At 35.9% G+C, this 27,904-nt stretch overlaps 1 protein-coding gene across 2 annotated transcripts; it reads right to left on the bottom strand.

Annotated features, from left to right (window-relative positions):
* On the bottom strand, nt 1-25,050 carry CDC37L1 (cell division cycle 37 like 1, HSP90 cochaperone). Of its 2 annotated transcripts, XM_081150687.1 has the most exons (7): nt 24,507-25,050; nt 20,451-20,732; nt 16,956-17,049; nt 10,080-10,195; nt 9,474-9,596; nt 5,630-5,794; nt 1-1,654 (listed from the first exon to the last, which is right to left on the bottom strand). In XM_081150687.1, exons 1-7 carry the CDS (start codon nt 24,636-24,638, stop codon nt 1,553-1,555), a joined length of 1,014 nt encoding a protein of 337 aa, XP_081006813.1. In that variant the 5' UTR covers nt 24,639-25,050; the 3' UTR covers nt 1-1,552. The 2 variants fall into 2 exon arrangements, with proteins under 2 accessions (XP_081006813.1, XP_081006814.1); XM_081150688.1 differs by lacking the exon at nt 20,451-20,732 and having other exon boundaries at nt 4-1,654; nt 24,507-24,721.
* Nucleotides 25,051-27,904: the final 2,854 nt, after the last annotated feature.

Raw genomic sequence — 27,904 nt, 5'->3', positions numbered from 1 at the left:
GATGAATACTACCATCAAACATTTTATTATATAGAGTATATCTTTATATCAAAAGCACAAAAGTTTTATTCGGAAAACCAGTAAGATTGTGATGTTACATAAGTACGATTCAGTAATTCCAGTCCATTTCTATGGGTATTATACTAAGTGCCTTATCACCTCAGTTAATAAAAACAAGGTGCAAATGAGGCCATGGTTACAGGTCTAGTCATCATGGGTTCCTTAGCAATATTTGGTTTTTCAAGTTGAGACATGTTTACCTAATCCCAGTTAGTCATCTTCCAAATATGTTTGCTACTAGTCTCAATGGGACTGAACCAAAGACTATACCCAACACAAATCAAAGCTCATGTTCCTATAAGTCAGAAGATAAATCCTCAAATAATGATAGCATAATTAGCACTGTCACTTAATTTCAAATAAAATGAATCATCAAATATCGTGGCATATTTGAAGTTAATTGTATAGGAAGTAGTAAAGCTCAGCAGCATTCTACGGTAACTGACCTATAGAGAGAAATGACAAATGCAGTAAAAGCCATCATTACCCATAAGGAATACCCAATTCTCAGAAGTAGTTGGCAGCTTGAGGCAGTTAGCTCTACAAGATTTCTCTTGCCTTTTAAAAAAGTCCTTGAGCTACATCAGAGTGAAACAAACAATAAACCTAATTTAAAAAATCAGATGATTATTCCTGTTTGTTCTTACAGGCCATTAGTATTCTTTTAAAACTTGCTCCCTGAGAGATCCCAGACTATGTCAAGTAAAAAAATTAAGAGTGAGCTTGAAGTTGATCTTATTAAAAAACAAAACAAAAAACCTCTATATTAGTTTTATCACTTTTTAAATTACTATATACCTTACTATTATAAAGTCAACAGGGTAAAATCAACTTCTAAGGAATACAGTTTTGAGAATACATAAGGGGTTTATTGTCTATTTTGGCATTCTAGTCAAGAATTTAACTGATGGTGCCGAAAATACAAATGTAATATTATTTTAAGGGGAAAGACTTTGTTTTCATTTGTATCACCCAGCTTATTTAGTAAAGTAGATTACCACTACTGATTTATTGCTTTTAATATGATAAAACACCAGATTTCACAGCTAAATTAGCAGGATACAAGGACATTTTTATCTTTAATCGTTTTTGTAGAGTAGGGCATGTATACATCCATATAAAAAGAGACTGTAGCAGATGCCTCCTAGAATCAACCAGTTCTTGTAAACATTGCATTTGTGCAGATTTTCATACTTTGATTCCAAAACAGAACAATAAGATTAAAGGCAAATTTAGTAGCGAAAAAAAAACAAAGTCCAGTTTGACTTCTTGCAACATATGGTACCACTCCTCCCTTCAGAAAAAAACAAAACAAAAAAATCTAGCAGCACATAAAAAAAATTTTTACAAAACATTTCAGTACTCTTTTTTCCCCCTCCCATCAAAAACCGAACAAAAATAAAGTGCAGCACCCATAAAAGTGTCAAGAAAATAGCCAAGTTCTTCCTTTCTTGTAACAAAATAGTACTTGGCCTCAGCAGTCTTAACCAAATTATACAGTGTCCATCATTTTGGGTTCTTCATCATCTTTATGTACCACTGAGTTTAAACTGCAGAGAGCCGTATTGATAGAATACTGAAGATAATCTGGATTCTGAAAAAAAAGGATAGGGAAGAAACAATGGATGATAACTAGTTTTATGCCAGTATATGCAACTACATATTCAGTTTCACATTCTCTATTTCTCTGCAGTGTAGGAGAGTAGGAGAAAAGATGGACTTTGAAGTCAGACTTGGGTTGAAACCCCAAGATAAAGAGACAGAAAAATAGACTATTACTACTTAATCCAAAGAGATGTGATAAAGACAGAAAGATGTGAAAAATACAAATGTAATACATACTACCTTTTTTCTCCTTTTAATAATAACGTATAATTTTAATTACTTAATCATACAAGGCTACATCTTCCATGTGATTATATATAGTCATTGAAAATTTAAAATATAAACATGGCTTTAAGTCAGAAATATATTTTGAAGATTATCTAATTACAACAATAAATACTAAAAATGCAACACTTGAATAAGGAAAAATCTATTTACTGAATAAAAATTATAGGTATCTTCAGAGTTTATTTTGGTTTCTCAAAGGCTGAAACAAACTGAAGTGAAAAAATCCTTAATCTTTTGAGAGGTACTCACACCCCTATTTTAAAAATTGAGAATAAAAGAGCAGTTTAATTTAGGATTTCTTTTTTAAACAGAAAACAACTCATAAATGTTCTATCTGTCCATTTCTAAAACTAGGGAACAGAAGACCCTATTCAATAAATACAAAAGAAAACCAATATTTGTTAAAGCAACATAAATAAGGGACATAAGCCCTTAAGATCTAGGACTTTAGGAAATTCTTCCCCAAGAATTAAATTTTCTGTACTCAACTGTTCTGAATATCTGCTAGCTATTTAGTGTATCACCTAGTTTCAAGTATTTTACTTAATAAACACCAGTGAGGAAAATAGTCCAAATAGGGGAGAGATGTCTCAAATCTCCCTATCCCATAGGGCGGAAGGGTTTTCAAAAGATCCTCTAAATAGAATATAATACTTTGTGATTCTTTTACTTTAAAAGTAAAAAAGCTAGCCAGAAATTGGATTATTCCCAATCAGGACTCCAGGAAGGAAGTGGCACAAACAACTGACTGAGGTCTGGAACACTAACATTGGACCTCAGTTCAAATCCGGCCTCTACCACTTAGTATAATGCAAACCTCAAAGAGAAAATAATTTATCATGACTTAACAGAATAAAAAGCTAGTATACAGAGTAAACTTACAGTAACTATTACTTATGTCTTTATCAAAAGGCCTTGGGTTTAGTTTTCTCAAAACTAAGGATAATATTTGGCTTGTTTCTCAAGATCACTGTCAATTAAAGAAATTAAAAGCTAAAGTGTTACCCAAATTTAAGTTTTATAAAAAATTATTAATATTCTCATTACATCATCCCATTCTCCAAAGAAACAGAATGCTAAAATCCAATTCCAAAGTTCTGCAGAACAGGTCTCTATTAAGACTAGGCTCCAGTTTTCCATGACAGAGTTGGCTAAGAAGATTCTCCAGAACTCATCTAACCCATCTTTCTAAGAACTGTAAGACATCATCATGAAGAGACTTAAAAAAACAAAAAGTAACCCATGTACTTAACCACATCTATACTTAAATTCCACTGATTACCCCATATTCTCATCTAGTAACATTCTCAACACTTTTCTTGTCCCAGTGTCCCGTTCTTCCCAAGAGCACATGTCCGAGTATCTTGTCCTATTTCTTGTATATGATTCAACAACAGTATATGGTATAGATGAATAAGCAGTGAAGGATAGAAATCCAGGATTAAAATATTAGCTCCATCAGATATTGTACTGACTTCAGGCGAATTACTTAGCCTCCACAAACTTCAGTTTATTCATCCATAGTATGAATGAAAAGGAATCACAGGGTTTTTGAGATCAACTGATACAACATATTATGGTAACCTTTTCTTCCAAATCTCTCAGATGACAACTTAGTACCTCCAGTTACCTCTCATCATATTTCTCTCAACCACTTGACAGTCCTGAGCATCTAGCTGAAATCTTATCCAGCCCTTCACTCCCGCAGGAGGAGTAGACAAGGATGCTCTTCTCCCACCATGAGGGACTGGTCCGTTAGTCCAGGTGAATTAAGTCTAAACAACCCTAGTAATATCAGCAATTCAAAACTGTCAAAATTGTGTAATTCCAGGTCCTCTGCCAAAATGACTACAAGGCATGCCTAGCAGCAGATCTCAGTTGCCATCTGATACATAGAACAAGAACTTCTCTCAAACTAGAAGCAACTTTTTGATAATATATGGTGATATTTTAATGTGTATCTTTCCCTCTTATGTTAGAATCAATGATACCCTTTACAATTTTTTCCTTTGCATTCATTATGTGACATCTTAATTTTAGGTTTATATATTGGACTTGACAATGACTTAGTCATAAAATTACCTAGAAAGACTAGTTCCCGGGGGGCTATTTCTCAAGGAACTAAAGAGAAAATCACTGTATTTAAACAGCAATAAGAGAGAACCTGTGGGACAAATTGCGGGGAATATTACATGTCTAACTATGGGGTAGCATGATGAATTTATTTAAAAGTCAGACCTTGATTATTTCCATCCTTCAGAATAACATTTTTGGCTGACTTAAATATGACCAATTGCTTTTCCTAAATTGTCCCTTTGGCTTACAATACATATGACAACTTGAAATAGTAAAATTAGAGAGACTTAACACCAAGATATTGAAAATTCCTGTTTTATGAGATTTAAAAATAAATACAGGGTTCTCCTTTCATTGTCTTCTGATTGTGACTTCCCTTTTCACTGTGTAGGCAACAGACTAAACTTTAAGCTAAAACTGGTCTTAAAATCTTGGGGCCTGGAAATGAGAGATTACTGGGCTTGATTAAAATGCTACTAAAATAAAAATGGGCAGCAACTTTCTAATGATACCTTAAAAATCATAATCCTAAGTAGTATCAGGCATACCAGTAGTCTAACCTTCTCTTTTTTTAAAAAAAAATATTTTTTATTGATTTTTACAGAGAGAGGGAGACAGAGAAACATCAATGAGAAGGGAAACAATGATGGTCTGCTTCCTGCATGACCCCTACTGGGGATCAATCTCACAACCAGGCATGTGCCGTGACCGGGAATCAAGCCAGTGACCTCTTGGTGCATGGGTCGACACTCAACCACTGAGCCACAGTGGCAGGGCCCTCCTCTTCTTTTTGACATAAATTCCTTCATATTAGTGACATGGTTTTATCTTGATCTAAAAGCCAACTTCAGAGAGGCTCAAACAGTTGGCCAATATTATTAGAAAGAACAGCTTAGGCCCGTCCGGGAGTGGCTCAGTGGTTGAGCGTCGACCTAGGATCCAGGCGATCCGGGTTCGATTCCCGGTCAGGGCACATGCCCAGGTTGTGGGCTCGATCAATGACTCTCTCATCATTGATGTTTCTATCTCTCTCTCTCCCTCTCCTTTTCTCTCTCTGAAATCAATAAAAATATATTTAAAAAAAAAAAAAGATTTAAAAAAAAAAAAGAACAGCTTAGCATAGCTATACTAATGTGGACTAAAAATGTTACGTCTAGTAGGCAACACCAGCAATTAGCAATACTAAAAAACTCATGCAACAGATTGCCTGGGTTGCAAATTGGACATATGCTTTGAAGCTAATTCACTTTAATAAATTCTTAAACAGTATAGATCTACTCAGAATGACATGTTCCTCAGAGCTATCTTGAGACGTTTATAATTGAGATGATCAATAGCTAACACTTGCCTTTAAGAATGCTTAGGCAAAACTCATCTCTTCTTTATTTAAAGGAGTGGAATTTGGTGTCTCTCTAAATACCTAAGAGACGGAAGAGATTTAGTGCCAAAACATGGCATAAAATGAAACTCAAGAGTTATCTTCTGAGGCAAGAATATTTAAAATGGCCCCACATATATTACATATAAGAAGAATAGTCTAAAAGAACAAAAATTATGTGAACTATACATTTACAAATAAACATCTGCTTTCCCAGCTTACCTGTGGTAAGGATTCTAATAAACCTATAGATCCAACGCCAGAATGGTGAGCATGATTCTGAACTGTCATAGGTTGAAAACTTGGTGATTGAGAATAAAGTCTGACTCTTGACTTGAAAGCCTCAAGCTCATTTTTGAATGCTTCAAAATAACCTTCTTCCTCTGCCTAGGAAACACAGAATACAAAGACAGGTTCTGAAGACTTCTAGGCCAAACAGTAAATTCTAATAAGCACATATCAGGTCTGAAACAGAGAAAGTAAAGATGAAGTAAATAGTTTAAATGTAGAAACCACCAAGTTCCCTGTTCGATTTGTGAAAACTTCCTGTTTTATAAAACAAACTAATAAACAATCCCTCTTTAAACATACACAAATATAACTAAAGTAGGATTTTTCTGTTTTGTTTTTCCCTCTCTCTTGATTTATCTGAGTTCTTGATAGGATTCAAAATAGTCCTCATTTATCCTCTCACATTCTTCTCTCCTCTTCCCATTGCCAAGCAACAACCAAGGAATATTCTTAAAAACCTTTTAATTCTCCATCAGTTAATGAGGGGACACTATTACCTGTTTCTAGTGATTCTCTTGCTCTATACGCCCTATCTGTAAAAGCCATGAAAACCAAATAAAACTCAACGCTCAATTTCATTATGGAAATATCTTAGTGTTTTAGTTAAGGAAGTACCTTCTTTTCAACATTATGGAAAGAAAAAAGTACAATGAGTTATGTTGAGGTAGGAGAACTCCCTCTAATGATGTATAATATAAGCAAAATTCCCAATACAAAACACCCTATTGGCAGAAGACTCTATTTAGAAATGTCTTCTTTGTAGATCAAGAATGACACAACACAGATCCTACACTAACAGAACATAGGCTTTAAGGTCCAGGGGTGGAAGAGATTTTGTCAGTCTCATTCCTTAATATTACTGGGTCCATTAGTCTGCAATGCTATGTAGTTTAAGTTGTATAACTAGTCTATCTTTCTATGTATTTAGAATCATTTCTCCTTTTTTTAACCCTCATGGAGGATATTTTTTCCATTGCTTTCCAGAGAGAGTGGGAGAGAAAGGGAGAGAAAGAGAGAGAGAAAGGGGGAGAGGGAAAGAGAGATATATAGAGAGAAACACTGATGTGAGAGAGACACATTGATTGGTTGCCTCCCACATCTGCCCCAGGGCTGGGGAATTGAGCCCTGCAACTGAAGTACATGCCCTTGGCTGAAATTGAACCCAGGACCCTTCAGTCCATGGGCTGACCCTCTAACCACTGAGCCAAACCAGCTAGGGCTAGAACATTTCTTTAAGTATATTATAGCATTTCACTTTGGTCAATATATGGTACTCATGTGGACATATGGAATGGTAGCCTTCATATCCAAAAGTAATCTTTCTGAAATGGTTATGCAATAAACAAAGGAATCAAGTGGCAAGTGGCACCATTGCTCGCCTTACTGCATGCCTAAGGCATAGGGATTTAGATCTAGAGAGACTTGACTGATTTTTGTTTTATTAAGTAACCTATGGATCACTTGCTTAATTCTTCTATGCTAATTTCCTCACTTGTAAATAGAGAATAATTCTCATAAAATGTTATGAGGATTTAATGAGTTAACCAATGAAAAGTGCTTATAATAGTACCTGGTACAAAGTAAGCACCCATGAAAGTTATTCTTTTTCATTTAAAAGAAATTATTATTATGAACACAATGTTAAGATCTAAACACTTTAGTGCCTTTCAGTTCAATTTTGTCAAAGTAAATTTCAAAGAATATATATAGTGTGGTTATGTTCCACTATCCTATTAAGCACCAATATAAAATAGCCATTAATGTAAGATGAAAAAGTACTTTTTTTTTATGCCTATGTGTCAAGTGAAATTTTAGAATAGTCACCAGAAACCTAGTTAAAATACCAACTCAATCATTTACTCATTAAAACTCTACTGCTTCAGAAAAATTTCCTATTTTGGTTATACTTTAGAAGAGTTTAGAGCATTTAAGGTAGGACTACTACCACCCTGATATATTCTTTTTAATTTAAAATACAATATTGTCCTTATTTATAAAAGGAAATATGTTCATTGAAAAAGAAAATAGAAATCATTTATAATTCCACCAGCCAAGTATAACCAAAGTTAAACTTTTGGTATATTTTCTTCTAACTTCTAATTATGTATACTAAATGTGTCATGTATGCAAGAGCATGTAAAGACATATGTGTAGTTTACTGGGCAAAAACCCACTATATCCCCACACAAATTAGGAAAGAGATCATTATTATTTAGTACCTTAGAAGTCAGTTCCCAAGAGGCATTCCTTCTCTCTCTGAGGCTACCATTATTGTGACTTGTCTTCATTACGCCTATGCCTCTTTAGTTTTACCACGGATACATGTGTACCTTAACATATACTGTTTAGTTGTGCTTGTTTTTTAATGGTACAAGATATATCATTCTGTACCTTTTCTTTTTCACTCTCTTTTTATTCATGCTCATGCTGGTTCGTTCTACTGTTAACAGACATTTGGGTTGTTCCCAGGCTTTTTGCTTTTATGAACAATTCTGCTATGAACATTATGGTATCTACTGCACATCTGTGAGTGTCTCTAAGGCAACAATTCTCAAACTTTATAGTCTCAGGACTCCTTCACTTTCTTGAAAATTATTAAGGAACCTAAAGAGCTCCTGATAATGTGGGCTAATTCTATTAATATTGACTGTGTTAGAAATTAAAACTGAAGAATTTAAAAAATATTAACTAAAACACAATAACAAACTCATTACATGTTAAAATTCATAACATGTTTTATTTTAAAAAAAGAACAAACCATTTCCAAAACAAAAAAAAATTAGTGAAAAGTCTGGCTTAATAGAAGATAGCTAGATTCTCACATCTGCTTCTGTATCAATCTCTACTGCACCCATGAGAGTGAAAATGGTAAATAACATCTTAGTACTAATATTATAAAAAGTTTTGACCAGGGCCTCTTAACAGGCTCTTTAAGACCCATGAGTGTCCCTGTACCACATGCTGAGAAATCTATTCTCTAGGATATATACTAGTAGAATTTCTTGGCATTAATACTTGTTAAGCTTTACAAGGAAAAGTTCCAAAGTGGTTATAGCAATTTATACTCCCACATGCAGTGAATGAAATTCTTATTGCTCTAGTTCTTGTACAACTTGCTAATTTACTAATCTAGTGAGTGTAAAATGGTACTTAATCTTCCTAGACATATCTATTTTTCTTTAACATGGCCAACATCATCTTGTATATATAAATATGTATCACTTCTTTTGACTTTATAGCAAAGCATTATCTCAGATTAAAAATTCTTCAAAATATAATTTTAGTGCTGCATGATATTCTTATGTACCACAGCTATTGTTTTTAGGCATTCCTCTCTGTTGAATTTTTTAAGTTGTTCCCCTTTTTTCATTACAAAAGTTTGACATCTCATTAAGCTTTCAGTTCTAAACATGGACTTAACTGTATCTGTTTCATTCTACACTGTATCCTCAGCATCTTTTAATCAGCTGTGCTTCTGCATTAAGAGTTACTCAAATTTATTGAATGGATGATGGAACACTCTTAATTTTCCTGAATACATGCATTTATTTGAACAGGTCTCAATTTCACATACATGGTATAGTACAGCCTCTAATATAGATCCCTTATGTTAAAATTAGCATGAAATCAGCAATATAATTTTCTTTCCACTATAAAATCTACAGAATTTAGCCTATTGCATCCTGGATGAATGGTTTCCTTTGATGTATATGGACCAAAGAGGTCTCAGCTATGGCCTAACTTTCCCATTTAATAATAGCAAACAGCTACTTACTTTGGCTTTCTGGAAAAATAAACGAAAACACCCTCTTGGATCCACATTACAGTTTTTGGCCATTTCCATAATAAACTGCATTACAACCGCTTGATGTGCTATTTGTTCCATTAGAGCCCCTTTCTGAAAATAAATAGATTAAAATTATAAGAAATACCTCTGAAAAATATATTTTAAAAGGTTTATAGTATATGGGAACAACAGAGATGGGGGCATAGGGAAGGCACATTAGAAAAGTTTCCATGTGCTAACTGAAATAACTAAAAAATATTCCCACAGTAAACTCAAGTAGATCTGAAAACAAAAGTATAATTCCATTTAATGTCCCTCCTACTGTCATTTAATGCAGGAAGGAAGAGAGAGAGGGAAGGAGGGAGGGAGGGAAGGAGGGAGGGAGGGAAGATGATAGATGATAGATAGATGATAGATAGATAGATAGATAGATAGATAGATAGATAGATAGATAGATAGACAGATAGATGACAGATAGATGACAGATAGACAGATAGACAGATAGACAGACAGACAGACAGACAGACAGATAGATAGATAGATAGATATTAGAATTCCACTAAGGTTCCCAGAAATTCAAGGTTCACATGATACCTGTTCGGCTTCTAGATGAAAACACCATAAAATAAGATATTTAGCAGTTTCTTCACATACAAGATATGGATGGTCAGACAAAAATCTCTGACTATCATCCCATCGACTCAACATACCTGTAGAAAAAGAATTAAATAGTGAATATCAAATACTTTCTTCTAGCAAGTGAAGAAATGGTATTTTAAAATGATTCTCTTTAAAGTAGATTCACATTACCACAGCAATATGTTACAGTAAAAGATCAAACAAAGAGGGATAAAAGTCTTTTAAAGCAATATGCAGTAAATTGGAAATAGCTTCCAAAATTCACAGAATATTTTATTTGAGATAACTGGTCAGGCACAGTGAGTCGTTTAAAGCCAAAACTCCTACTTCTGGGGCATGCCTGAAGTCCAGGGCAAACTGAGATGGCTGGTCATCCTAGTGAATACAGATTTTACGAGACTGAACATAATTTAGTCATAGAATATTGGATGCAAAAGAGAGCAAAACCTTAAGAAACTACACTTAGCAAACAAAGGTTTAGTAGAAGGTTCAGAAAAGCTACATTCTAACTTATTAAAAAATGTCTAAGATGATATGGTAAAATGTTGACAGCATGGGAAACCAATCCAGTCATTGTTATAAAAACAAAACAATATACTTTAACCATTTTAATCATGTTAACTATTTAGTCACGCTCACTGTTTATATACACAGAAAACAAAATCTTTTAAAAATTAGTTAAGTACATTTGAAAATGGCTGCCACATAATTTTGATTATCAAAGTAATCAAAATAACTACTTAAGGTGTATCTTTATCTTCATCCAAATTAATAAGAAATTTAGTCAAAAAGTCAATACCACCCAAGTGATCATGGAACCAGCAAAGTTTTGAGCTTTTATTTAACTCTGTCCAGTCAGCTTTACATTTGAATAAATTAAGTATAACACTTGTTAGCTTTAGGCACTTTAGGCTCATCCCAAGGAAGTCTGGATGTTACTGAATCATCATGAAAATTTTATAAGGCTATCTTAATAGTTTGGCAGTAAATCTTTCCTCTAGACACAAAATGAACTTCTATATATGAAAGTTCCACATTAGAACACAAGAAAGAACAAAACTGAGGACATATGTCTTACTGATAAATACACCTTTAGCCAACATGGGAATCAATTGAAAATAAGTGGTTAATTTGCCCCCATTTTAAAAAACGGGAAAAAGCATTTTAGCATTTTCTTGTAAAGAGTTTTGTAAGTTTTATAAAGTTATTTCCTCAACACTTTGGATACAGTGCTTAGGTCATTTTAACTTATGAGAAGCAGAATGACTATAGAAATTACTTGAAACTACTTCTCAAACTATAATGAAAGAGCCTAATAACTTCTGAGGATCAGATCTCAAGAAAGCATAATCCTTATTTCTTATACCTGAAGTCATAAAATAAATCCTATAAAGCAGTTTTGCCTTAGCTTTGTGACATTTCTGAAGACGCAATATTTTCAACTCTATCTACTATCCACAGACAGAGCATTGCTTCTCTATGGCAGTGTTGTGACTCACTGAGGCACCGAAATCCTATCCATTTCAGTTTCTTTTGCAGGAAAGATAATGTGAAAGTGTTAGTGGCACTCGTAGGGGCCAGGACGAAGGGTACCATTAAATGTTAAATTTTTTAAAACTATTTAATACCCAAGACAAAATTAACACTTGAGGTTGAGCACAGCTTTTCTTTATTTGAGGAATACTTACTATTACTTGATTTTAAAAATGTATACCAAATTACTATGAAATTGAGAAGTTAGGCTATAGGTACTCCATACAGACCTCTGTGGGAAGAGTATGGAATTTTATGAACAAATATATCAAGAGAATCGATGGCTTAGTAGAACAGAACATACCTGAAAGTGCTAATGTTATTTTGAAATTTATAAGCAAACATATAAACAAATGGAGAGTAACACAATCTACCACCGTGGCTAAGAAAACAGAATCTAAAGCTAACCTGCCTTGGTTCAAATACTGGCCATTTACTACACCTTGGGCAAGTTCCTTTTTACCTTTATGCCTCCATTTTCTCATATGTAAAATAGGGCTAAAAACAGTAACTCACAGGACTTTTGTGAGGATTAAACATATAAAGCACTTAAAACAGTGTCTGACAGAGAGTAAACACTTGATAAATGTTAGGTACTATTCACACAATATGAACAATTCATTCACTCATTCAGATTCATCAAACAGTAAGCTAATACTTTGGTTAAGAACAATCTATTCATTTACACTAGCCAGCCAACTTCTCTGAATACTTGAAAAACCTTGCTTTGACAAATTATAATAGTTTAATTAAAAATAATTAATTTCATCTTTAAATTTTCCTGGTGAACACCTAAATCCCAATCTATCCATCAGCTTTCAATATTCTACCTGATTCCTAACACGGTCCCCAATCATACAATCTTGATGATTTCCCTTTCCTGTATGCATTATACTCATAATAAAAATGAGAGATTTTAATCCTTTAAATTATACTCATTATCTTAATTTCTCTATACGCTAAAAATTTCCCAACTAGGTTGTGAATTTCTTAATGAAAGATATGACTTTTTTTTCTATATTTCCTTAGCCCCAGATCTCCATTATTCCTCATCACCTACCACACCACATAATTATTTCTACCTATGTGCCTGCACATAAACTCATCTTATTTGAAACCAAACCCATTCTTCTTTCCCTGCCATTTACAGTGCTTCCTAGGTTCTGTTACCCAATTAAGCATTCTGGAAATTCCTCTGACATCTCCATTCCTTCTACATCATATTGATCACTAAATGTTATGGTTATACTATTATAATCTGTTAACATGGTGAATCATAGTTTTCTAATGTTAAGCTATCCTCGAATTCTTGATATAAACACTTCTAAATATTTCTTTTTCAGATTATATAAATAAAATATATTTATTGTGGAGAATTTGAAAATTCTAGGCAATAAAAACCATCTGCAATTATATAAAAGATCATTAGTGTTAACATTTTTATATATTTCCTTCTGGGCTTATTTTTTAATGACTTTTAAAGAAATAAAATTAGAATCATATTCTCAATATTAATCTTATACTCATTTCATTTCAAATTCTATTTAAGAGTACTTTATATTAAATACTTTTCAAAAATAGGATACTGCCCTACCCAGTTTGGCTCAGTGCTTAGAGGGTCAACCCATGGATTGAAGGGTCCTGGGTTCGATTTCAGCCAAGGGTATGTACCTCGGTTGCAGGCTCAATTCCCCAGCCCTCACTGGGGCACGTGCAGGAGGAGACTAATCAATGTCTCTCTCTCACATTTATGTGTCATGTCCACCCCCCCCCTTCCACTCTCTCTGAAAAGCAATAGAAAAAATATCCTCGGGTGAGGATTTAAAAAAAAAAAAGGATACTGATGTGTTTGAAAAGCAAATACATAATTGATTACACTGAACAGACTATGACTATCCATCTTCAGTGCAACTGAAAAAGATCCCATCACAGTATTCATGCGAATGTTTACAGCTTTTTTTTTTTTTACAGCTTTTGATAAAATTCCCAGTGACAGCATCCTACACAGTTTTAAAAACTGCTGAATCATAGCTAAGTTTGGCTGGAAGTGAACAGATGATGTGCCATGAAAAACTGTGTTAAATCATCAAAAAACCAGCTCTGATGATCATAAAGAAAGTAATGTCAAAGATGTATATGACTTTGAATAAAACTTTTGTGAAATTTAAAAGACTTTATTTCTAAATTGATATTTTATATTTATGAAACATGAGTTAACTAAATTAATAAATTAAATACAAATGGGGGGTGTCAAGATTTCAGTGCTTCACAATACTCCACGATATGGTTATATCATTTATCATCAGATGGCAAATTCCATCTAGTTATAAAGAGTAAAAGCAACATAAGAGTCAACAAACACTATTAGGGAAAGTTAGGAAGACTTTTGAAGAATATAAGTACACCTGAGAGCACAGAGAAGAACCGGTATGGAAGCCTCTGCAGCCCTTTATAGCCTGCCATGTACCATCCCCATGTCTTCCAAGAGTCTGGAATGCAAGTTTGGAAAACCTCCAGTTGGAAGCTTTAATCAGTTGCTATTCCAGATGTGTTTACTTCAAAGGAGTATATCAATGTCATTATTCTGGCAAATGCTTTTTCCCTTACTACAATAAGCATACAATACCAGAAACATTCGCTTCTATCCAGTAGGGACAGCATTAAACTCACTGTCTTGCCTCAGGTCTCTATCAACTTTGTGCTGTAATTTAGTTCACAGGGACTTTGATGATCTCATCATCCCACACGACTGTAAGTTGGTCTACTTCACACTGATGGAACTTGGTAAGCAGTAAGTAGCAGGTATCCCACATGTCTTGGTGAGATATAAACATGCCAGAAAGTTGGAAATAAAACAGGAAATTTGGGGGAGCCTACAACCTTAGTAATATTTCTGGGGGATCCAATGGGCTGTGGCAAGTAGGCTATCTCCTCCAAAGTGAAAAGTTAATGTGCATTTCCACTAAGGAACAGGCACAATATGAATCCACAAGTGGCTATAAGGTCTGGTTGGCTTTGAAGACAGTATGGCTCTGGTTAGTATTATAGGACGAGACACTGGAAGCCCACACATACAAGGGCAAAACAACTGTTTTTTTAATCATTTGTGGATGTTATGGCAGCCCTTATCCTCAGCCATCTCATTGCTTGCAAGGTATTTTATAAACTAAGGGGTCATGATGGCAGACTTGAGATTATGCAGAGATTCAACAGTATGGGATCTCCCCATCAATATTCCAGGACAGCCACTGAACACCTAATTTGCCAGTAGCAGAAACCAGTGCTGAAATCTCAATATGGCACTGTATGCTGGAGACTAGCTAACTATTAAGTAATAGGTTGAGCCCGGCCGGGCGTGGCTGAGCGTCGACCTAGGATCCAGGCAATCAGGGTTCGATTCCCGGTCGGGGCACATGCCCGGGTTGCGGGCTTGATCCCCAGTGGGGGCGTGCAGGAGGCGGCCGATCAATGACTCTCTCATCATTGATGTTTCTCTCTCTCTCTCTCTTTCCCTCTCCTTTCCTCTCTCTGAAATCAATAAAGATATATTTTAAAAAAAAAGTAACAGGTTGATTATTTTGGTCCCACTTTATCTTGGAGGGACTATTGGTTCCTCACTTGAACAAGCCCATTCTAGATCTGGTATTGTCTTCTCTCCTTGCCATATTTCTACCAACAATATATCTGTGGTCTTACTAAATGACTTATTTCCCATACCACATTATTTATCATCTCAGCAAAAGAAATGAAGGCATGGGCTTGTGAAATTCACTGGTATTATGAGTATCACTACCCAGAAACATCAGGTTTATTGAATGTGAAATGTTTTACTGAAAACACATATAGTTATAGTGTCAGATGGATATTACACATTGTGAGACTGAGATATTTTCCCACATAAAATTGCTTCTGACCAAGTTTACAGCAAAAGTGAGGGAACTGTTTCACACCCACTAGTTTCACATGGCTCCAAAGCAACTGGCCTATATAGTATGCCACCTGGGTGACAACACCCTGAGGGATACTATTCTAGTAGATGCAGCCATGCTCTGAAAGAGCAATCAATATATGGTACTCTTTTTCCTACAGCAGAACACATAGGCCTAGGAAGTGAGAACTGGAGGTGAGAGTGACAACTCTTGTTATCACAACTCACTCACAAAAATCTTGCTTTTTATCCTTATGACTCAGGGCTCTACTCATTTAAATACTTTAATATCTATCAAAGGGAGGACTGTTTATCCTTTTCTTTCTATTGTAAATAATACCAGAATAACAGTATATATAAGAATAAACTTCATTTCCTCAGATACTACTTTTGAATTAAATAGAATACACAGCTTATTTTTTTAAATTAAAAGTATGAGAAAATGAGTACTTTATGAATAAACTGCATAAAAAGAAGGAAAAAATCTATAGTAGTATCCATTGGCATCACATAGCTGAGGATGAATGAAATTCTAAATATTTTGGGGGGGAAACACCAATAGGAAAAAGATTTCAAAAAGCCATTTAAAAATCTTATTAACATACTACAAATAAAAACTATGTTTACTATATTAACATATTACTTAGGATCAAAAAATATGACTTGAACCTTAACTCCTAATATTTCCTAGTAGCATTTTCACTCCGGCAGTATCACAGTGCTTATAAGTCAGAACGCAGCATGCTGTTTCCCAGCTCTGCCTTTGCACATGCTGTTGCTTTGCCTTCCTTCTCTACACAAAAAACTCCTATGTGTTCTTCATAATCCAGTTCAGGGAAGCCTTCACTTCTATTAATACCCATCTCGCCACTTTTCCCCTACAGAGAAAACTTATTTCAGTTGACTGCATACATATTTCTATTACTATATTTATCCAAACAATAATTCAAGGATCTCCATGAATTACATAGCATCATATCCAAAACCTGGGGGGAAATGAAAGCTAATGCTATAACCATATGATAACCAGATACCAAGGAAGCAAAGACTAAAAAGACAAAGCAAAGACCAGCTGGGAAATGGGAAGAAGAGGAGGAGTAAATAAAGGCTGTACCTTAGAGTGTAGTACTATATAATAATAGACTACATTTGCTGTTCTTCACAATTTGGTTCACTCTCTCAGTATACTTCTGTTATGACCCCCCCACTCAAAAGCGTCTAAAACAAGAGTTGTACAACTGTGCCAGAAGTAGCAAAACTAGAGTTTGTCACTTATCTTCTTTTTGGTTCCCATTTTATAAATCCACTTTTGTACACATATTTATGATATCAAAGGTTACAGCAGAAGGGAATTCAAACAGTAGACTCACCAAAATGTCTGATTTTTTGCTCATATTTCTGCATAAATGATTCTGATTTATCTTCATCTTCTGTTTCTTTTCCTTTATCTTGATTAATAAAACTCTAAAAAAATTTTTGAAGTTAAAATAAGATTTTATATTCTAAGTGATTCTTCTTTCTCAGATACTGAATGTCTAGCAATCCTTCCTATAGACACTATAAAAAGGTAGTATAGTATTATACTGATATTATATCATTAAATGCAACTGTTAAACTCTACAAAATAATTAAAATTTACTTGTACTGAAGTTTCATTAATTTTATTTAAAATGATAGATGTGTGAAAAATTATAGAATTACTTTAGAAATTATACAGAAAAGCAAGTGAATCTTTTAGTTAAAATAAATTTCCCTATCAAAAGTACAGAAAGATCCTTTTCATGCATCACTTATGTTTTGCATTATTCATTTCCATTAAGTATTTGCAATTCTAGACCAGTGATTTTCAACCTTTTTCATCTCAAGGCACACAAACTAATTACTAAAATTCTGCGGCACACACAAAAATATATTTTTTGCTGATCTGACCAAAAAAAGGTATAATTTTGATTGATTTACAAAAATAATAATGAATACCTACCCTTTCTGCTCCAAAGTGACTTCTTAAAAATTCAGGTGTCCTCCCACACTCTCCCTCCCAGGAGCATGTCTGCACACACACACCCTGCCCACCCGGTCTTTTTTCCCCCACAGGCATGATCTCCTAAACTCTAAGGGACCCCACGAGGTTTGCAACCAGGGCAGCAATGGGCAGTGGCAGTTTATCCCTGGCAACCCCCTTGAACCTTTCCCCAAGGCCCCCTTTTCTCTGACTTCTTAGTGAGCCAAAGCAGCCCAAGCGAGGCTCATTTCCCCAGCCCGCCTTTCCTTGTTTCACTGACCACCTGCCTCCAGGCTTTAATAAACATCCTCTAAAGTAAAATAAATTAAAAAAATTCAGGTGCCTATACTTGTATACAAGGATTTCTGGTACCAAAAATTAACCAATCAGATGCAACCTTACTATGTGACGTGACCAATAAAATGAAACACTATTATATGACCTATATATATTTATGGTTCAAGACAGGGCATCCACGCTGGACAGCTATTGTTGTTTTGGCTGTTGTCATTTTTTTATTTGACAATCTACGGGAAAAGAGGTCAGTGCCCCTGACTAAACAGTCAGGTATTGCATGTTTTAAAAATTCTTGCGGTTGAAAATCACTGCTCTAGACTAATCTTTGGAGTTCTTGCTGGATATAAATTCAGAAATTCAAAGCATATAGAGAATAAAATATATTTACTATAAATTCTTTGATAAGACATAAACCTAAAATAGACCTCTGTTGTAAACTTTTCTTAGGAGAAGCCAAACAGTTTGATTCTGAAATCAAGTACAAATTTCTATTAAGGAAGTGCTTATTTTCAATGAAATAAGTCATAAAACAGACGAAGATGAAGTTGGTATCTGGCCAATTTCGCAGAACATTCTGTGATCACATTTAAACCTTGAGATCATCATTGCCAAAAATGAAAATGGCAAACTAGCTTTCTGTCAGTTTACAATGAAAAAGCACACAAGTTTATATATTTCAAAATAAGAACATTTTTCTTTATATATTCTGCTATCTAGACCAGCACTGTCCAGTAGAAATATAATCCAAGTCACAAATATAATTTAAAGTTTTCTATTAGCCACATTAAAAAGCATAAACAGATAAATTAATAACATTAATTTAACCCAACATATCCAACATATCATTCCAACAGGTAAGCAATACAAAAAAATTATTAATGAAATATTTTACTTTTTTTGGTACTAAGTCATTGGAATCTGGTGCGTATTTTACACTTACAGCACATCTCAATTCGGACTAGCCACATTTCAAGCTCTCAATAGCACATGTGGCTAGTGGCTATCGAGTTGGACAGCGCAGATCTAGACCAGTCCTCTCAAGTCTCAAGCTCCCAGACAAAATCAATGTACGATTTTGAGCAAATGACTGGAACATAAAGATAGTCCTAATTAATGTGTGGTATAAATGTAGGCCTTGTTAGAACCTAAGTTTAAAAAAAACAATTAAAAGGAGAGACAAATGAAAATATATTCTTTGTGACCACTGTATTAAGAGACATTAACTTTATAAAACAAATAAACATTGTTTTGACCATTCTCTCTGGAAGAAGAAAATTATTTTGAATAGTTTTAGGGTATAAATGCATACCAGAAATAAAACAACACTTAAGAAGATAAACCCCTTAGAACAATATATACTGACATAGCAAAACATTCAGATAAAGGGTGATCCTGTTATGGGGGGAGGAAAAATATATAAATTAGTACATGAGCAAAAAAAATCTAGAAAGATATGACTCACTGTTAATCGTGTTATCTGAGAAATGGAACTGGTAGTGGAGGAAGCCTTTCAATTCTATTTTACATACTTATGTGATTTTGGTTTTTGTTTGTTTGTTTTTTACAATAAGCATGCTGCTGAACTCATAATTTTTCTTAAAGAACAAAGTACTGATAGGGCTAGTGGTATCATTTACCTATGTGTATTACTTATTGCTGTAGCAGAACTAGAGGTGGTGTAGGGGAAGGAAATTAACAGTTCTTAAAAGGGTGGGTTGAGAGTGCCAGAACAGAAACAAGAATAATGAGAGTTAAGATAAAGTGAATGTGGACCTAGACAAAAATGAGCAGTCTATCCCTGATGCTTGAAACAGATAGTACAAACAGAAAGAAGTACTACTTTACATATTAGTTGAAAATGACTGAAGTTCATTGCCCATATCAATTCAGATATAAAAGTCAAGAATAAGGCCTATATAATTCAGTAAGAAACAGGAAACCACTCTTAATAAACTACTAACTTGGCATAAGTACTCTACTAGTCCTTTCTCTAATAATGCTTATAATACCAAGTCCAGACTACTACCTGAGTTTACTAAATACATACTGGTAAATAACAGTGAAAAACTTTATTTAGTAAATCCAGCAACTATATATTAGTGTTGCAAAACTAAAAGCAAGCTGATAACATAGCAACATTAGAAAGTGCTTGTAAAATCTTAGCTTTACCACATGACAGGAACCATGCTACTTGCTTTTAAGACATTAACTTATTTAGTCTTTATACCAACCTCATAAAGTTGAGAAAAATGAGGCTTAGAGAGGATAAGTGACTTGCCCAAGGACACAACAAGCATATGACAAAGCTAAGATTTGAGGCAGTCTGATTCCAGAGCCCACACTTATTATATTCAGTATGCTATGCTGCAGCCATATATTTGTATTAAGAACTATCCACATTAGACACAAATGGGGATACAGGTTTCTGTAACAAGCACTTTTCATAAACTGTCAAAAATGAATACTGTGTACAGGATTCTGTTGCTTTGCTAGCAAATATGCACAAAGGTTTGAACAAATACTCCAGTTTTTTCTTCTTTCATTATGGTGCAAAAAAATGTCATACCTTATTAAAAACATCCTTGCTAATGGTATCCACATTCCACAGACACATTCTCTCTCTTTGTACTAGAGCCTCTTCTTTTTGCCGCCATTCTTCTTCACGTTGCCTCAGTTCTGATAGTGCTGTTTGTGCTTTGGCATGTTCCTGATCCAAGGACTCAGAGTTATGCAGTGCTAAGCTACCAAGTTTTTGCTGAGCTTCAGCAAGATTCCATTTGCACGCCAAAGAGCTCTTCACAAACTCTTTCTGCTTTTGGCAAGCCATTTCAATTCCATGGCTATACATCTGGATGAAAAATAATTTTTGTAAGAAATGAAGGCATTGGATATGTTTACGCAGCACAGTTCAATTTTCTTTTAGTCAAGGATTTCTTGTGCGTTTCTGGCGCATAGGTATCTTACCTTCTGTGTATGCAGTTACATTTTTATATTATAGGCCTTGTTTCATCAACTAGACTCTAAGCTTCATTTAATCTGTGCCCCTCCCAACAACTAACAGCAACAAAAAGCCTGGCAACTAGCACAGGCGTTCAACAAACATTTGTTTTATAGTCTCTATTATCTGAAATAGCAGAATGAGAACAACAGCTTAAATCTAGTTCCTCAACATGATGAAAATCAAACCTTTAGAATTTTGCTCTGCAAGTTATTCACCACAAAGAACCTTTTATTTAAAAGTAATCATTTATCGGTTTCTATTTTCTTTCTGTATTATCCCAATCCTTGGCAATATGAGCAGTTCTTATTGGCAATTTCTGTTTATAACTGACTATATCAAATAGATACCAAATACCCTTTAACTTAATCCTAATCAAAACAGGCAAAGTTATTAAAAGAGAAAAGCCAACTGGTCCACTCTGGTGATTTTGTTCCACTCAGAAGCAATAGTAATTAATTAACTTTAATATTTACTGAATCACATGTGATGGGTGCCTTATATTCCTCAGCTTTATAAAACAAAAGTTGTCAAGGCACATTCTTTATGATTTCTTGGCAAAAATGTAGATCGATGTCAAACTAAAAATTCAGAATAATTTTACTCCAGTCTGTTCCCTTATCTGCATCACTATTCATGGCCTTAATTATATAAATACACCCTTTCTCATCTCAAGCCATTCTCTACTCTACTAGACTTGGAGTGATCTCTCCCAAACCTAAATCTGATAATTTTACTCATTCGGAGTCTGGGGAAAAAGTGCAAACTCTGTGGCCTGGCACTGTCCCTCATGATCTCACTCCCCACTCTCTCTGGACTCAGTTCTAGTTACTCTTACACTTGGTTTGCTTATTCTTTCCATCCACCCCTTCAATGTGGCACCCCCTCCCTCACGCCCACCAAACTCCTATCTCCATTCCAGATTCTAGCATCACATCCCTCAATTTCCTCTTATCCCTTCCCTCTACACCCAAGTTATGCATACTTCTATAGTGGTGTTCTCACACAATATTGTGCTCATTTGTTTACTCAACTCGCAGCTTTTCTAGGAGTTAGAACTCAAATCTTAGATGAATAAATGACTCTCCACTTCTGAGGCAAGTAGCAAGCAAGGCCCCTACTTGCTAGATGACTCTTCAGGCAAACTTAGATTTCTATTGGGGCAAATGTGGACGCTGTTGCTATTCAGATGTTTTAGTTAATTATTTAGCAGGTTTGGAGCCCAAGCACCACGACTCTAACCAAGTAAAGTACTTATTTTTTTGCTATCTTAGAACAGAATCAAGAATAAGTGTAGACTAGCTATGCTTTAAGAAGGAGCCAGGAAAAGGAGAAAAATTAAGCTATAAAATTTATATTGTAAGAAAAGACAAAGATATACTAAGGAAGAAGACATGTACAAATGGATCTTGCATTTTCAAAATATGTGGGAGCAAATTTTCAAGTCATCCCTTTTCTTTTTTACTTTTTTTTGGAATTTTTGTAAGATTTTATTTGAGCCAAACTGATGACATATGCTGGGGAGCAAGATCTCAATGCTTAAGTAATTTCTTAAACACAGAAATCTTATCTCCAAATTCTAAAAGTGATGTATGTTTAAATTCTTCTCCACAGACTACACAGATGTTTGGCCATTTGATGATTAAATAAAAAGTCGTATTTTATCTGTGAACATATTGAGATTTAAAGGGACAATAAACATAATTTTAATTAGCATAAATTTGAAAAACAATTGTTAACATTAAGGTCTACTAATGTAACTTTATCTCTAAATTCCAAGCTGCCTTTACATTAAATGGATCTCAGAATTATACATCACATATAACATTAAAATGTCTAGATTCCCCATATTCCATTAAATTAAACCAAAGCTATTTTTATAAAGATTATAAAATGTTTATAAATAGAATTAAACATTTTAATCTTTCCAAATATTCCAGTCCAAAACTTAAGTCCTCAAGCCAGCAAGACAAATGAGGAGGTTATAAATATATGAACTAATTTAGGATTAGTAATCACTTTACAAATTTTAACACCATTCAAAGGTAGTTTCAGCCAAATAAAGTTTTACATTACATCACAGGATGGGCATTGCAGTACGTGGGGGAAAAATACTGTACTAGGAGTCAGAATTGAGTTTTGTTTTTAATTCTGCCACTAACTAGCTACATGGTCTCAGGGAAATAATTTTTAATGGAAATAAGCCTATTCACTTCTAAAATCCCTTTCAGCTAAATAAGTATATAATTCCAAGTGTACAAGCAAAAATATACAGATATTTTAAAAATTAAGTTTCTCTTAGGTTACTCTTGTGATTCAACCACAATGCACTAAGATTCTTCTATCCTCTCCAAATGCCTTCAGAATTGACTATGGCAGCTGTTATTCATTCTTTTTGTTCCTCTCTGTACACATTCATTATGTGGTTATATAACACACTTTGTATACAAAGATGACATCAGTGATCCATAATTAGTGGGTGAGTACTGACCTATCAATTCTCACTCTGTCCTAAAAAATGTCTTGCACTTTCCCAGTGACTGGCTGGCCAAAGTACAGTCTGTGTTATGAAACAGCATTTTTCTCTGTGTGAAGCCACCTCCGTGAGCTGGGCATAGGATTGATCACCCTACACTTACTGGCAAGTGATTTAAATCCCTCATATTCATTAACAGCTCGCAGGATGAGTCTAAAGAAAACTTGTATTAATTCAGTTAAGTTCTTAGGGACCCCATTCTTCATGAAACCTAGAAAGCAAACACCTATAATCTGTTTCATTGAACATGTAAGTGCTTAGTCTGTGATCCTGAAATACACTTTCAAAACACACTCAGGTTAGGAGAAAAACCAGGACAAAGTGATATGAGTACGTAAGCACTCTCTTAAGACAGGGCCCAGAAAAATCCTAAATGGTACATTTAGATAAGTTTCAGAGGAAGGAATGCTGTAGTGAAAACCACGAAGATCATCAGGAATCTCAGGAAGAAGTTTTAAGGAAAAGGCAAACCTGTGCCTGCGCGTTTCTACTGGAGAATGATGTGAAGCAAAACTAACAACAACCGTAAGGGGTACAATGGTCACGCAAATAGGAGAGATTTACGCCAGCATCAAAAGCGAGATTTAAATAATTTGCTCAGATGTCAAGTCATTAAAATTGGATCAGAAACCTTTATAAGGCAGAAGCCCAGTGAATTGTTGAAACAGCACCATTTACTGTTCCTAATTATCAACTGTGCACAAATATTAAAGAGTCCTCAACAGAATAAAATGCTCGGATAAAACCACGCACAAGAGGACAAAGGGTCAATGGTACAGCATCAGCCGCCCCCAACCTGGGCGCTGTCAAGAGGGGGCTGTGGGGAGGGACGTCTTCCAAAGGTGAGGAAGTATGAGCCAAGGTGAAAAGGTGTGCGAAGAGATGGAGATGAGAAACACAAGTCCAGCCCCTCTTCGAAGCCTTTATAAGATGCAACGATAGCGGCGGGATGGCATCAGGCCCTGGGTCCCCGCGGGTGAGGTGGCGACACAGAACACGGCACAGAAGAGGGTCGCAGAGCCGGCGGACTCTGGGAGCCTGGCGACCGCACCTCCCCTTCCGCCAGCAGTGAGGGGGCCCCTTCTCACCTGGGCGCCGCCGCCCGGCAGCTGTGGGCAACGGGGAGAGCTGGGAGACACGTCCAAGTCACTCTCTTCCTCAGCCTCACCCTCGGTCCGACGGAGGCTCCACAGCCCTGGAGGCGGCCATGGCTGCTCCATGTCCGGCGCCCCCAGGCCCTACAACCCACACAGCCAACGGACTCGGCGCGAGTGAAACCTGCTGCGCTGAGCCAGCCGCCCCAGCCGGCCCGGGCCGTTACCCAGAATCCCCCTGCTGGCCGCGACGCCGACGCCGACGCCGACGCACGTCCCACTCCCCACTCCGGGCTGGGCCCCGCCACCGCCGGGCGGCGGAACACGACGGACAGGATTTGGGACGTTACTTCCGGCTCGGAGGGCTGGGCCGCGGGGGGTGCGTCCCGGCGCCTGCGTGTAGCGGTTGGTGGTGAGAGTCTGTGTTTTAAAACCTCGGTTCTCGGAAGCCTTTCCTCGCTGCAGACCTGCCCCTACCGGCGCTGCGGCTCCTGTAGTGTTCGATACTTGTCGTCCGGTGTTCCCTGCGCTGAACAGTGAGTCCCGGACGCCGCGTGATGCTCAGACCAAAGGTCGTCTGCTTGTTTCAACACTGCAGCTCATTGCTGTACGTTGTGAAATGTAAACCAGTGCCCCTGAAGCGGAGGTGGGGGTAGGATTTTGGGAAGCAGAGGCAATTTTCCCCTCATTTCGAGTTACAGGCAACTCGAGTTCTGCGAAACTTGGTTAGGAGGACGATCCCAAAGATGAAGTACTGGACCAAGCACTGCTTTAAAAAATTAAGACGAGGACCACTGATCGCAAACGGGCCGGGAAGGCTTCCTGTATTTCTGCGTATCTCATCTAATCCTAAATTTTTCTTTTCTCTATAGACCCAACATGCCCAAGGTCATACATATTAGGGGTAGGAACTAGGATTAACCTAGGGAGTCTGACTTCAAAACGTGCACATGTAACAATCAGGTACCGCAGTCCTACTCATAATTAAAGAAACTCGTAAAAACGAGATGTTTTTTCAGTCGATTAGACGGGCAAACTTTTGAAGTTAGTCTGTACCGAGTGTTGACAAAAAGTGAGGAAATCGTGTTAGAGGAAATGAGGAGGGGCAATTTGACTATCTCAGATTAAGTGCTATGATTCAGCAATTTCACTACTAAGAAATTATCCAGCAGTTATTTTGCACCAATATGCAATGATTTACCTACAAAGATGTTTACTGCAGCATTTCTCTGTGGCAAGAAAAAAAGCCAAGACAATCTAAGTGCCCATTTATGGAAGAACTTAAATAAATTATTGTCTGTTCAATGAGATATTATCAGTCTTGAAGAAGAGTAATGTAGATATAAATATGCTGGTATAGAAATATCTCTAAAACGTGTTGAGTTAAAAAAAAGCAATTTGCAAAATTAGTTGTATGTGTGTGCACATCTGTATCTGTAGAGAAAGAGAATGATCCAATTAGTGTAAAAACTGTGTGTGTATGTACATTTGTATAGAAAAATTCCTGGAGGGTAAACAAGAATTGTTAATGATTACCCCTGGTGAATAAAGCTGGGAGGAAAGTTTCTGAGCATCTTTACTTTCTATTCTTAGCTTTCCTATATTATGCTATTTGAATAATTTCCAATGAGTATGTTATATCTTAATAATTAATTACAAATAAAAGTTGAGAAGCACTGTGTCTAAAACTTTTAGGTTAGGTGTGAAAGCCACAGGAGAAAATATGACAGCAGGTAAAGCATAGAGGGAGAGGAAGCAAAAACAGCTTTATTCACTTGTAGCTTTCATATAAATTAATAAATTATTTCAAATGAAATTACTTTTAAAATGTTTCTCAGAATCTTCCAATGATTTCCCTGTACATATCATTCACCATAAATAATTATGATTCATACCCTGGAACTAGATGCATTGCCAACCGAGCAAAAGTTGGGTTTCATTTAGCAAGGAAGAAGAGCTTATGGGTGTTAGGTACTCAATCACATTACCTGTCGTAACTGTTTAAGTTCCTGTAATATCCAGTGTCAGCCCAATTCTTGAGTGTCATCTCTTAACCTCCTCTACCCCCGGTCCAGGTCTCTCTTGGTATGCTCAGTGGCCTCCTTTCAGTTTGTTCCTCAAACATAGCAATTTCTTTCTTGACCCATGCCCCTTTGCATTTGTTGTTCCCTTTTCCTGGCTAGCTTTTCTGTTAGTTCTTTAAAAGACATGCTAGTGGTCATGCTTTCCTTTTTAGATTTTACATCAAATTTTCATATCCTTAGAGAAGCTGACCTGTCCACCCTGGGTCTAAATCAGGTTCTTATTCCCTCTCCAACCTGTAACCTCTCTCACCCCCTGGGTATTTATTTCCTTCTTAGCATTTTTCATACTGTTACTATTTTATGTTCACTTACTATATTTCTTCCTGCACTAGAATGTAAGGTCCACAAGAGCATAGATTGTTTCTTGTTCGCCCTTGTACCTCCATCGTCCAGAACAGTACCTAGCACATAGTAGGTACTCAGTAAGTATGTGCTGCAAAGATGAATAGGGAACTAATGAATGGAAACAAAGATAAAAGGAAAGGTACAGCATTAAATAAAGACAGAAGAGGGTAAAAGGGGAATGGAAATGGGTGTGTTTTTGTAGGAGAAGAAAGGGTGGATATAATAACATCAGAAGTAGTCTTGTTTTAGCTATTGCTGACTCTGGGGCCTAAATCCTATGCCCAGGTAAGATGGACACTTTTTACAAGCCTTGAAGCAAAATCATACTTTTCTACTTTCTTATATTGTATAATAAATATAATTCCTTGGAAATTGCTTTGGGTCATAATTAACCTAGTACTCCCATGGACATAGAACTAGCTAGCTGAAACTCAAAGGAGCAAATTAGTTTTTCCCAAATAGAAATTACTTTAAAATGGAAGGATATGGATTATGTAGTCCAGAATGCCCAAGGGCAGTCCTTGTGGAAAGGTTTGTGTTGTATGGTTAAGTAAGTATTGAGCCTGCAAGTGCCAGTGAGTCAAAGCAGAAGCTAAAGAGTAACATATGAGTTTAACTCATGAACTCCAAATGAAGTTTGTAAAATATATCCCATGTGTGGGCCCAGATCCCAAATGACTTAAAGATTGTTAAAAGTTGTTCAATTGCAATTTAATTCCTTCCTTGGAAGCATTCCTGATACTTGGGAGAAATTCTAGAGGGGTATATATACTTAAAGAAATACTACCCAAATTATCAGCTCCTGTTTTGGACATTCATGCAGACACCACTATTCTTATAATACAGTGTTGTTGTTGTTGTTTTCCTTAAGTGGGTTTCCCTCTGAATTACTTGTAAAGGATTTCACATCACAATAATTTTCTTACCTACATTTTGGTGAATAGATCCATCATATTTTTCTCT

The sequence above is a fragment of the Miniopterus schreibersii genome (assembly GCF_964146895.1).
Source record: "Miniopterus schreibersii genome assembly, chromosome: 11".
In the NCBI taxonomy this organism is placed as follows: domain Eukaryota; kingdom Metazoa; phylum Chordata; class Mammalia; order Chiroptera; family Miniopteridae; genus Miniopterus; species Miniopterus schreibersii.
Note: the sequence above shows the minus strand (reverse complement) of the source record. Positions and strands in the feature narration are given on the sequence as shown.

Excerpts from the sequence above, each read along its gene's own strand:
- CDC37L1 (XM_081150687.1), bottom strand. The coding sequence starts at position 24,638 with ATGGAGCAGCCATGGCCGCCTCCAGGGCTGTGGAGCCTCCGTCGGACC. Across the intron at positions 20,733-24,506 it reads TGCCGGGCGGCGGCGCCCAG|ATGTATAGCCATGGAATTGA; the intron begins GTGAGAAGGGGC and ends TTTTTCATCCAG. Across the intron at positions 17,050-20,450 it reads GCAAGGATGTTTTTAATAAG|AGTTTTATTAATCAAGATAA; the intron begins GTATGACATTTT and ends AAATTTTTTTAG.